Source organism: Pleurodeles waltl, chromosome 10 (genome assembly GCF_031143425.1).
Source record: "Pleurodeles waltl isolate 20211129_DDA chromosome 10, aPleWal1.hap1.20221129, whole genome shotgun sequence".
NCBI classification, from domain to species: Eukaryota; Metazoa; Chordata; class Amphibia; order Caudata; family Salamandridae; genus Pleurodeles; species Pleurodeles waltl.
This window is the reverse complement of record NC_090449.1, coordinates 149891525-149904958: the sequence shown is the minus strand read 5'-3', so window position 1 is coordinate 149904958 and position 13434 is coordinate 149891525. Positions and strand designations below refer to the sequence as shown.

The following is a 13434-nucleotide window of genomic DNA, read 5'->3' as shown; positions in this document are numbered from 1 at the left end:
TAGTTGTTTAAAATGGTTGTGGAAATTTGTGAAGAGTTTGTTCCACAAAGTAGTAGAATCAGTTGTGATATTAGAATTTTAACTCCGAGTAAATAAGGTGATCCATTTTAAATTTACAATCTGCATCTCAGGTAATACAGATTGATTAATTTCAAATCAGATGTGACATTTGGGCCTCTACAAATTTTTTACCTATCTTAATCTCTTTGCATCTTGAAAGATCAGTAATCCAAATAATGTCTAGTTTATCAATGAATTTCAATAGGCATTAAGTATAGGACTGCATTGGTACTGAATGTGAATACACTCTATTGACTTTAAAATCAAATTAAGATTAATTTCTTTAACATGACTTCCTTTTTCTGAAGACTGAGAAGTGAATTCAAACAAACCGCTTTGATGAATATATGTCTTGTTACAGGCTAGTACTTATAGTTTCATGTTTCTTGACACCTGCAGATCGATGATGGCGAAATCTTTGCAAGTATTAACCAGAAGGATGGGATGGTCTGTTTTCATGACAATCCAGAGAAATATAACAATCCTGCAATGCTCCACAATATTGATCAGGAGGCAAGTACTCAAAATTTTGGCGTGGCTAACATTTACTATATGGTATGGGTGTTTATAGCTGATCAGTGTTTAAGAATTTATTTAACATGCTTCCTGACCATTACCTCAGAATGTCCAGAAGTGCAGACAGGAATGTGAGGGCTTGAGTTGGAGAAATCTGAGAGTGTGCGAGCAACCTAAGGATGTGGAAGCAGGAGATAGTCTTGAACTTGGAGTGGAGGATTTTATCAAAGATCATTTTTCAGAATACATATTTATCTTTGACCTCCTACAGTCATAATGTTTACATTGTTAGCGCTTTATTGGAAAGTGCCTACAATTGTAAGGCCCAGCCAGAAGAGCCTTTTCTTAAATGGGCTCTAGTACTTTAAATGTTTTAGAGCCTTCTGTGCCCAAGCATCCCACTGTGGCATAACCACTCTGGGATGTCCACAACAGATTTCATTTTAGATGATTTATCAGAGGTTCTCATAGCTCTCTTACCCCCCCCCCCCCCCCCTTTTTTTTTCTATAACAGATGCTTATTTGCCTGTCATCTTTCAAAGACTTCAAAACCTATCCTGGCAAAACCTTGAGACCTTGTTTGTGTGTCAAAGTTTTGCCAAAATAGATCCTGGTCCAGCATATCAAAAGCTGACGTTAGCGTTGTGTGAGGTAGACCAGGTTAATTTATATTTGACTTCACTGCAACAGGGAAGATGCAGACTGAGATGCTGATGTAAAGTATCTGTCCCTTTTCTGAAACCTATTTGAGTGTCTGCCAGAATAACATTTTTGATCCACTAATAGATGTATTTAACAATACCCTTCCAAAGATTGCACAAACCACACCCAAAAGAGAAGTACTTAGTTATGTGTTCTTGTGTCCATTTTATTGATTGGTATTATAGTGGCACTTTTCCATGAATCTGGAATTTTCCAACTATCACCATTAGCAGGAATGGTACCTAGAAACTGGCATATCTTTACAAATAGGAATAATGTGCAGTCTAGAAGGTATATATATTTTATATATATATATATATATATATATGTGCGAAGGCATGTATAGCTGCATATACACATGCTGTGAATTATCCTGCCATCTAGTGTTGGGCTCGGAGTGTTACAAGTTGTTTTTCTTCGAAGAAGTCTTTTCGAGTCACGAGACCGAGGGACTCCTCTATTTCGGCTCCATTGCGCATGGGCGTCGACTCCATCTTAGATTGTGAATCTGCAGCGTCTCATGCCACGAACAGATGTACACTGGGTAAGTGCCATTTTCCATATAGCTGTCCTGACCAAATGTCTACGCGTTTCGGCAAACGCCTTCAACTGGACATATGTTACTTACCCAGTAGACATCTGTCTGTTTGTGGCATGTAGTGCTGCAGATTTGCATGCTTTGCATAAGTCTAGCATCTAGTGTTGGGCTCGGAGTGTTGCACGTTTTGTTTTGTTCGAAGGATGTTTTAGAGTCACAAGATCGAGGGACTCTTCCTCTTGGTGAACATGGGCATTGAGTCCTTTGTTAGATTGTTTTCCCGCAGTCGGGTGATGTATGGAGTATACATGCATTTTCCGTTCAATGGCATGTGTGGCTATAGATACACATGCTTTACAAAGATTATAAAGCTGGGATATGTTCTGCCAGTAAGTGACTGTGATGGTAAATTACCCAGTTCCAAATTGTCTAAACAAGAAGGGACAGTTGAGACAAATGTGTCCCTCCCCACCCGTTTCAATAGATAATACATGGCTGTCATGTTGTCTGTACGAACTAGAACCACTTTGTGGGAGAGTTGTGGCAGAAAGGCTTTGAGTGCTAGAAAGACTGCTTGTAACTCCAATTAGATGATGTGAGAAGTTTCTTGAATGGGATCCCATATGCCTTGTGTTGTGAGGTTGTTGCAGTGAGCTCCCCTACCTATCCTTGATTCATCGATAGTCAGAGTGACTTGAGGCACAGGGTCCTGAAAAGGCCCCCCGGAAAGGTTGGTGGAATGCCACTGCTGCAGAAAGCTGTGAGTCTGGCGGTCCAACAACACTAGATCCTGGAGATTACACTGTGACTGAGATAACTGATAAGTTAGACACTGCTGTAAGGGATGCATGTGTAGCCTGGCATGAGTAACGATGGCAATGCAGGAAGCCCATCATCCCTAATAGCTGCATCACTGTTCTCACTGTGTAAGTGTGGTTTTCTTGTAATTGAGAGAGAAGATTTTGGAAAGCTTGAATTTGAGCTGGGCTTGGATATGCCAACCCTGAGTGAGCATTGAGACCTGCTCCCAGATAGGGCTATATCTGTGAAGGTTGCAGATGGGATATGAGAAAGTTGATTGTGAATCCCAAGGTATGGTCTACTGTGTACTGAGTATGATGCTGACATTGTTGGATGGTACTGGCTTTGATGAGCCAGTCGTCCAACTAGGGACAGACATGAATGTTTTGTCTTCTGAGGAATGCGGCAACTACCGCTAAACATTTTCTGAATACCCTGGGAGTGGTTGTTTTTCCCGAAAGGTAAAACCTTAAATTGATAGTGTTTCCCGCAGAGACAGATCTGAGGTTTAATAGAATGACTAGCTCTTTAGCCCCTTTGAGAAGAAGGGATTGTACCGCCTTTTAAAAGTTTTTTGCTCTCCTGTTGATTGGTTCTGTGCTGTGCTGACAACTATAGAGTCAGGAGGTATCTGTAATCTAATAAATATATGGTCTGAGGGTGCTGCCTAATTTTGTTCAATCTACCCTTGGGGGTAATAACTCTTGAACTAACAGGTTCTTTAAAAATATCTGTGTTGTGTCTAAGCATACCTGGCAACATGGGCAGGATCTGACTTTCTTTATGGGTGGTAGTCAGTGTATCAAAGAGGAAATCCTCTTCGGTATGGTCAGTGTGCATGTGTACGGTATGGTATGCAGCTTCCTGTGCAATGACCTGTTGGTATGATGCATCCTCAGGAGGTCAAATCAGGTAATTAGGTTGTATGGGATCTGGATCATATGGATCCCATGGGCTGAAATCCTGTGGAATTTCACCAAAATCATCTCTGAGAAGTGGTGGTGAACCTTGTGGAGAAAGTTGTGGCTCGATAATAGGTGGAGGAGATTGTGGAAAGTATGGAGAAGTAGGAAGAAGTACAGGAGAGTGAGGTGGAGAAGGCAGAGGTTGAACTGGGGCCTTGTCCTTGGAGACCCTTTCACAAGGGGGAAGCAGTGTCCAAGGTCTCTTGAAAAATAAGTCTCCTCTTGATTGGGACAGAGGGAGAAGCAATTATTTTTCCTGTTCCCTTTTGTATGTGGAGCTGGCGCTGACGAGAGGCCATTATTTCAAGAATAGGCTCTACTGGTAAAGTTGCCTCAGAGAAATGAGTGGAGGTTTTAGAAGACAGCATCTTTTGTTCCGAAGTTTTCGGAGTGGAATCCGTGTGTCGAGTGGAAGGTGTTAGCTCAGAATCTAATGTGAAACTTCTTTCTTGGAGCCGAAACACTTGGATTGAAGGGTTGACGCAATCCCAAGACTGTGTAGGATGCTGCCAAGCTAAAGGTCGATGCCTAAGACAGCTTAGTCTTGGCAGTTTTCAACCATGGTTTGAAGGCCGTGGAGGACCAACAACCAGTTTGTATGTTTTTTTTTTTTTCTTCAGTCTCTTTGTATGGGAGGTCGGGGCTGATGTACTTTTGTGCTGAGGTGAGTGGCTGGCTTTCGATGTCGTATTCAACATCCGATTTGGAATCCGATCTCCTGTGCATGCTCTTCTCCGAAAATATCAGGAGTGTCGTCCGGTGTCTTCAACCCCATCTCCAACTGATGAGCCCTTTGGTCCTAGAGGGTCTTTTTGGATCGAAAAGACACAGCTGTCACAGTTCTCCTCTTTATATTCCGGGGATAAGCACAAGTTACACACCATGCTTTGGTCGGTGTGGGGGAATTTCGAATGGCATCAAGGGCAAAACCTGCATATTCAGATACCACAGGGAGGAGTAGGCCAGAGAAGTGCGTTGGCGCAACAAAGGGCGTAAACCCCCTAGGTCCCCCCCTCCACTCCCCCCCCAAATGATCCAGGTGAGAGAGACCACAAATGTGGTATCTTATATACAGATAATGCCCTGGTATAGTTGCACAGCCCAGAATACTCTATCCCATTCTCTTGAACGCCCTGCAACTCTATGGAGAAGGGTCAGGACTCCGGGTTAATACCTGGAAGTCCCACCTGTTCCCAATGGGTACACTGGCAGGAATTCCTCCTGTGGGTGAGACTCCCCTGGGGCACTGATGGACTACGATATCTGGGGATCAGGCTGGCCCATACTGAAAGTAAGTTTTACGACCTCAATATGGGTAGTGTTGGAGGGGCTGATGGCATCCATCTGACTTCGGAGAGAGCTTCCCCTCTCCCTAAGGGGCAGGGCTGCTGTTGTAAAAATAGTAGTGCTTCCCAGATGCCTGTATGGTCTCCAGAATACGTTGTACAAAATCCCTCTGCAATACTTCACACAATTGGACAGACTAATTCTAGACTTACTCTTAGCCAATAAGAGAAAAAAGGTAGGCCTCTCTATGCTCAAGCAGAAGTGGGAACATGGTGGGATCGAAATCCCCAATATAGAACTTTTTTATCTGGCATCACATCTACAACAAGCGGTCCACTGTCTGGAGAGTGAAGATAATTGGGAAAGGAACCTGCTGAGAGGCACCTATGGTGACAGGACGCTGCCTGCTCTGCTTATGAGCAAGACACAAATGCAGAAAGACACCACCACTTTTGGGGCTGAATCATTGTCTGTAAAAAAAAAAAAAAAAAAAGTAGGACGGCGGCTGAACTTCTGGGGGACTTATATCTGGGATTGCAGTTTATCACTCTGTACTGTGCTATCAACTCATTTGGGTTGGGCATGGGACAATATCTGCAGTACACTAAAATCTTAGTGACTGTGTGAGAACTGTAGCCTGCCTTCCTAGAGGAACCTGTGGTCTCCTGCACTTTGACAACTCTATTAGGCGTGGCCGGGGGACGCAAACTGATATCCCATATATACAGAGCACTGAGGGAAGATCCTCCCAAACTGATACCAAGGGCACAAGGACTAGTCACATGTAAAGGTCAGCCGTTCCCAATACGGAGCAGGCTCCCTAGGAAACCACGGGCCTGGAAACTGGCGCAAATACTTTTAAGGTTGTCCAATCTCCGGTGGTAGACCTACCCACGGCCGCGTTCCTGCAAAGGGGCAAAAAGTATTTGCGCCAGTCTCCAGGCCCGTGGTTTCCTATGGAGCCTGTTTCATATTGGGGGCGGTTGACCTTTACATGTGACTAGCCTGATGTGCAGTTGACTTTTGTAAGTGACCGGAGACGTTGAGACTGATAGTTTTAGACTGATTGAGGTCTATATGTAGAATAAAGGTGAAATATTGCGCTTTCTGACCCTGAAGAAGCGTCACTGGATCTGTATGGACCCTTGAGACGTGAAACATGTTGACCTATTGAAGGGTTTGCAAGGCAGTTCCTCGCTCCCTGCTTCCCTAAGCGTTTTGGAGAGTGAATGAGCATTACCTCATTCCCTACTCTCCTTGTTGTTTTAACCTTGTCCAATACCCACTTTCGATTAATAAATTATTTGTTCTATATTTGGGTCTTGAGCTAATTTGACCCTTTTCCCTTTTCTCTCTCCTCTTCCTCTCCCTCTCGTACCAATACCTTGGTTAACGGCACCGTATCATTGAGTAAAGATCTCCGGCAAAGAGCCCTCCTTGTGGGTTGCCCGTCAGACATTGCAGCTCTGGTCTGACGAGGAGCAGGCCCGATGATGAAACATGACATCCATGAGATGTGTGAGGGTTCTTGCTTCAAACAATAGGACTTCCCTGTGTTCTCTTTTCTCTATCTTGGAACAGTGTATCTTTGTTTGTCAGTGTTATTATAGGGAGGCGATACACTGGACCATTAATTCTCCCTGTCCCTCATTTGTATTATATGGTGTATTATCCCCATGATTCTGATGGGCTGTCACAGTGCATCGATTGAGGGCACGATCTGCATATTATTATTCATGTATCGAATCAAGCGCCTAAATGAAATAAAAGCAGTCTTACTGCGCTTCACTCTCTCTTCTCTTGACAACTGCAAATCTTTCTTCACACCTTCTAAATCATTCTGCTCTGACCCATCTATTTTTTATTTCCAGGATAAAATTCTAAATATTCTTCAAACATTTTAAGCCCTTTTTCTTGCTGTGCCTGGGTTAATTCTGCCTTCTCTGTTCCTCTCCCTGGTGTGCATCAGAAATCCAAATGATTGCATTTTTTTCCCGTGGAACTTCAAGGTTTTTTGGCAATTCTTATTTATGAAATAGTTACCACTAGGTTTTCTTCACCAAACCTGTTGCGGTTTCTGTTTTCTTATGACCATCATGTTCTCTTCTTTTCCCCCCTCCTGTATCATCTTCTGTAGGTTTCGCTAAGTTTTTTTTTTTTTCATTCTAGTTCTTTCAAATAAACATTTTATCTGTTTCCTGAATATTTTTTCTCACTTTTATTTCCACCTAGGTGCTTGATTTAATCTGTAAGACGGTTTTATCCCACGTTTGTGGTGTTATTCTCATGTAAACCTTATCCCAAATATACACAGTAGCATTTTTATAGTCCAAGACGAATCTTTGAAACTTTATTAATTTACTTTGCCAAGCAATAGTCTAATTTCATTTAACATTGACGGAAATGCTTCAATTTGCATTTTTAGAAGATCTGCTTTAATTTGCTGAACGTCTTCGTCCAAATCATCCATTTCTTATAGTTAATTCTTGTATCATGTATATCAAGTCTGCATTACTTTTGTTTAGAATTATATTCCATTTTTGAATGAAGTCTTAATGGTCTTTACATGAAGTAGATATTAATGGTATCTTTAGTCCTTCCATAATTCTTTTCACTCTGATATTCAGCAAGGGTTATTGAATGCAATGTTTATCTAACCTGTTTCCTTTATTTACATTACAGTTTCTTTAGAAATGTTTGTTTACAGTACCCTTAATGGAATCCCTGAAATGGTTTATTGCTCCTAAAATATTTCGTCTCATTGTCACTTAATTACAGAGTCTGTTTTTTTGTAGTGAAATTATTAGGTTCTTCCAGCAACATCTTCAATTCTATGTTGCCTTTTTATAGTCTGTAAACGTAATTACATTTATCTTTATCTAGAATTGGAACCGATCCAAATAAAATGTATGTACAGCTTTTATAGGGGCTCTTCTAAACATTACTGGAAATCCTTAATAAACCTATATAAATACAGACAGCCTTTCATTAGAGCACGCACAATACGTGAATGTTTCACTTCACACACTTATGTCTTATAATTCATACTTTTCATATTTTGTATAATTTTTTTACATTAAAATTTCACTTCTTCATTGGTTCATAATGTTTATTAATTGTTACCATGATTGTTTTTAACACAAACCACACCCTACATGTTTTTGGACTTGCCTACCAGTTTAACGGAATACATGATTATACTCTGAATTACAAAACATCATCGAATGCCCATAAACAACACATTGCACTACCTTTTTCCTGCCTTGCTTGAAGCATGTTCCCTTTTTTGTGGTGAAAGGTTCACCACTTTTATTTGGTCATCTTAAAGGATTTCTAGTGACTTGGAAATGTTAGAGGATCACACATAAACGTTGCAAATATATTTTGTTTAAATTGGTTCTAATTCAGAAGTGAGATTCACTGAATTACTTTTTCAGACTATCGTCCCACGAAGGGAACATTTGATATAACCGTTATTATGGTAACTGTCTGAATTTCCTCATATGTAAAGCAACCACCCCTATGTATAGCCACATCTTGACTGTACACTACAGATAGATTCAGTGCAGAGGTTGGACACCCATGTGGGTCAGGCTTTATGAAATCCATTAAGCTTTCTCCTTCAAATGATTTTTTCGCACTGTCTCATACTGCTGTTATTGGGGATGTGTTTGCAATTCTATACACTGTGTATGACTTTAAGATCCCATTTTTTAGAAAGTTAACACACAATCCTACTTATTTGTCATTGGAATTTTCAGTGAATTCATAATCAATCCACCCTCCACCCCAACAGTGACAGTGGGTGTTTTGTATTGGAGTGTTTCAGGATCCTGCTGTTCCATTAAAAACTAACTCCATCTAGCAGTCGAGCATTTTGTGAACACTGGAACTATTACTTGCCTTAAAGGTGCAGGTTTACATTTTCTTTCAACAAAGGTGCTGCCCTTCTAGCTCTTAACCTATTTCCTCTATGTTCCCCTTTTTTAAAGGGTTAACATTTGTTGGATCCTCCGGTCTTATTACATTGCTGACAATTTTTCATTTGCAGTTCCCTTTGAAAGAAAGAACAAAATTCAGTTAACATAGCCTGTACATAAGCATATATGAATGGAAGAGATGTGTAGCTCTTGTCAGGTACTCTGGGTCCTGGCACATGGCAGGGCAGATTCAATGTTGATCACTTCAGACAAAATTCCTTTGTTGGAGAACGAGGACTAAAGTACCCATTGTCTTGTTTCCTCCATCCATACCAGTCAAGAGTGCTGAATGGGATCTCCAATTAACACTAGTGTGGATATCTTTAATATGTAAGGTATTTATTCCACAAATAAAGGAACTCCCACTGAGGCCCTAGGTAGCAGGAGATATACAGGTAACCTGGCCTTTTAGATAAAACCCACCTACATGCAAGCTTTAATAAGACAATCATGCATCTTATCTTGATAAACTAGCAGCCCAGTCACTATCCTCTATTTTGTATGGGAAATATTCCAGATTTTTGAATCTCACTGTTTTTATGCATGGTAAGGAGTCTCTAGACTCTAAAGCTATTGAGTTTGTGCCTTTCATCTGCACCAACTCAATAGCATTATTTATGCAGAACCACATTTTTAGGTCTTAAGTTTGCTATAGTGTTGATATTTTACTATTTAGACTTAATACTTGCATTATTGTGTGCTGTATTACATTTAGTTTTATATATTTGTATGCTTCTATTGGTATGGTCATGTTCGATAACATTCAGCACATGGGACTGTGACATTGACTTGTGTTTCACTAATAGCTTGTGCACTTTCTCATTCTTCTCAGATGCTGAGATGTATAGAACTTGACGAGCGGCTGAAAGCCATGGATCAGGAGATCACTGTAAACCCTCAGTTTGTGCAGAAGGTAATTATGTGTATTTCAAGACATGGGATGGGAGAGCTAGATGAGGACATTTTGGGTGGTGCTGGGCCATTTTAATTGCCTCACTTAGGACCAGCCTATTACAGTTTCTAAGGTGTGAATTCTGTAGTTAATGAGGGCGGAAGCAGATGTTTCAGAAAACTGTTAGGGGCATAAGTCTAATTCTTCATCAGGGGATCTTCATGTTATATTGAGTGCAAAGATAACTTGTGTGGAATAGAAGAATTTTTTTTAATTCGCTCCTAAGCTAGTTTTACATTACTTTTTTTCAACAAGCGTTTTTAATTAAAGTTTAGCCAGTAATAAAGAGGCTTCACATGGAATTAGATGCTGCTCCTTTGGGTGTTCCTGCCATGAAGCACTCGCTCTGTCCTCCCCTAGCACAAACCTGGTTTTATTTTCCTCAACTGGACAGGATTTTGTAATATACCCTTTGTGTGTGTTTTTGTGCCTTTAGTATTTGTACAATAAATCCCTATTATAGCCGATTTTTTTCTTGATCTACAGTTGTTTTTTTTTGTTTTTTTTTCATTTTTGTTTTTCATTTGTTTCCTAGAATTTCGTCCCACTTTAAGACCTGCACAAAATGTATTATTAAAGTGAGCAATGAAAATTGCTCTTCAGGGGGCATCTTTGTTTACCTGATGTCAGTATTTAAAATTGCACTTTTGGGCAGTGAAACTCAAAACTCCTAGATAGACTGAGTTAAGAGGACTCTAATCTGGGTGGAATGTCTTAGCAAGACAGGCGTTCTCTGCCAGGCCAACCGATCTACAATGCTGCCATACCAGAGTAATGAAACCCCCAAGCACTGTAATAAAGAGCATTTTATAAGAAATTAGCTGTGACACTAATTCAGCTTCCTCAGTAGCAGGACACCTCCGTTGGCGCGTCTCTGGGAAATCAATAAACGTTTTTAAATTAAGTTGCCACACCCATATGTGAGCCATAGGATTTTCCGGAGGTTTGTTGCATGAAATATGAGAAGAAAGAAAGTGGCTAGGCTTCAATTCCCTTCTCACGCATCCATCTACTTTTTAGTTTCCCCATTGGATTTCAAACACTTTTCGTGTAAGCAAAAAAAAAAAAGTGTTTGTGCATCCATTGATGATTTCCAGACCTTCAGTTGTTGAATTGACCATTATGGAGGCTGACTCTGGCCGCTGGGTGAGTTTTTCGTGCAACAGGCTAAAATTTATTATCACAATCTAATATCATTGAGCTCTGGATCCTAACTTCTGAAGTCCTTGATTAGACACATAGACCTTCCTCCAAAGTTTATTGGGAAAACGAAAGTGAAGAGACTATCCAAGAGAAAATGTAATGAGCAAGTGGAAGAGATTGTACAACAAGAAATTGCTCTGCCAGGCCAGCGATTTTGCAAGGTAAAGCTGAAAACATCAGGAATTTCAAGAATAGCTGTAACCACCAAAAAAAAGTTCTGAAAATTGTGGGGTTTAAATCATCAAACCAAAAAAGTGAAAGGTTGGAACTATTTTATCACTTACACTGGTGATTAACTAGTATGAGCTGCAACCCAGGTTTTTTTTTGCCCACCTTATCACCAAATGTTAGACCCAGCTATTTGCAAATCAGTCTTGATCTTGCTCCAGTAAGAACAGCAAAGCCCGAACTTCCAGACCAGGTCCTTTCGAACAGGAAAGCAACCAACCGAATAACAATGGTCTGGAATGCAGCTCAGAGTGGACGCCAGTTGCTCAGATAAATTCAAACATTCTTCCATCACTTTGGTGTTTTTGCAGTTTCTACACATTAGGCAGAGAAAGAATAATTGCCAGAATCTGACATGAATATATTAATTGTAGAGATAGTAGACTCGGTTGAGCAACGGATAAATTCAGAGTTTAGTTTAAGTGATAAATTGACATACTTTGTTTATGCATTGCATACCTTTGTGGACCAAATTAAGTCAGAACAAATCCTATATGAAAGTTTATCTATTTAGTAAAGCTGAAACTAATGTTCTATGTTAGATGGTAAATACTACTTTTGAATCAGTTTTGCAATAAAGTTAGAATTCTTTGTCTGTTGCTTAACAGCCACATAGAACAAGTCCCTTCAGCGTGCCAAAATTGAAGGTGTATGTTTAGAGCAATGTAGACTAGTTATGAAGGGTTTGCCCGAGTCTTTCTCTTTATTGCCATTTTGCATTCATCCTTTCGTTACTAGATCCACCCATCTGTTGCTACTGTGTTATGTCAAATAGAAACAAATTATCTTGTTGATTGGGAGAAGGGATAACGGGGGATATTTGAGGTAAAAATGCAATTGATATGCTTGAATAGAAGTTTTGGCTTAATTGTTCCAGAGCTAAAATGTGTAGTGAAATTAATGAAAAGTTAAAAAATCAGGTTTGAAAAATAAGTAACTTGTCAGTGCAATGCATTGACGAAACTGGACAACCACTGTAAAATTGACATGGCTTTTTCACTGAATATTCTTTTCAACAGAGTATGGGCTCCCAAGATGACGACTCTGGAAACAAACCGTCCAGCTATTCTTAACCACAACACTGCACTATGTCTCCTGGACATTTGTGGGTTATCAGGACTGGAACCGCTGCCCTAAGTCCTCCGAAGAGAAAGGAGACTCTTGCTTGGACATTTAATTAAAACCAACAAATATTTATGAAGTCTTCGCCATAGCTGTGTACCTTCCAGAATATTCAGCTACAACCAGAAAAGAAAATGCAAAAATAAAATCTGTGGTGGATTTAACTGCAAATATTGTCCTTAATCTAGTAAATAACTTTACTTTTGCTTTAAGCGGCCTATTGATATTCAAACAATGGCAGTTAATTACTTTTGTCTGTCAGCCTAAAAAATATCTTTTTCCCAGACAGCTCACAGTTAAAATATATATATATATATGTTCGATGGCATGTGTAGCTGCAGATACACATGCTGTGCACTGTTCCTGCCATCTAGTGTTGGGCTCGGAGTGTTACAAGTTGTTTTTCTTCGAAGAAGTCTTTTCAAGTCACGGGACCGAGTGACTCCTCCCTTTCGGCTCCATTGCGCATGGGCGTCGACTCCATCTTAGATTGTTTTTTTTCCGCCATCGGGTTCGGACGTGTTCCTCTTCGCTCCGTATTTTGAATCAGGAAAGTTAGCTAAGTATCGAAAATTCAACGGTATTGTTCTCGTTCGGTACCGGTTTAGTGTTAGTTTATCGGCACCGACATCAAGACCGCTTCGGCGGCCCTTTGTGCTTCCACTCTTCATCGAGGCCTGGTCTGCCCGACCACACCCATTATAACGCAACAGCTCACACAGGGCTCCGTGGTAGTAGGGGCGGCAAGAAAAAGGGCAAACTCACTGTTGTCAGGGGATGCCCCACCACCTGACAAAGAGAGTAGAAAATTTGATGCGGCAGGCAAGAGAGTGGCATCACAAGCAGCCAATCAATGGCGAATTGCAAATTCGCAAGCCCTACTTGCACGCTACGACTGGGACGAGATGCAAGACATCATCCAGCACTTGCTCAAGGAACACCAAAAACGTGTCCAGCAAGTAGTTGAAGAGGGACAGGCCATATCAAACAATCAGATAAGGTCTGCATTAGACTCTGCAGATACAGCAGCACGGACTGTCAACACGGCTGTAACGATTCGAAGGCACGCATGGCTGCGGA

The 13434-nt window shown here is 40.7% G+C and overlaps 1 protein-coding gene across 1 annotated transcript in view; it reads left to right on the top strand.

Annotated features, from left to right (window-relative positions):
• Positions 1–12525, top strand: part of COPS3 (COP9 signalosome subunit 3) — a 146011-nt gene extending 133486 nt beyond the window's left edge. Inside the window, exons 10-12 of the mRNA XM_069210061.1 lie at positions 460–573; positions 9682–9762; positions 12252–12525. Coding sequence (XP_069066162.1) covers positions 460–573; positions 9682–9762; positions 12252–12305 — 249 coding nt within the window. The 3' untranslated portion in view covers positions 12306–12525. The remainder of the gene's footprint in view (positions 1–459; positions 574–9681; positions 9763–12251) is intronic.
• Positions 12526–13434: the final 909 nt, after the last annotated feature.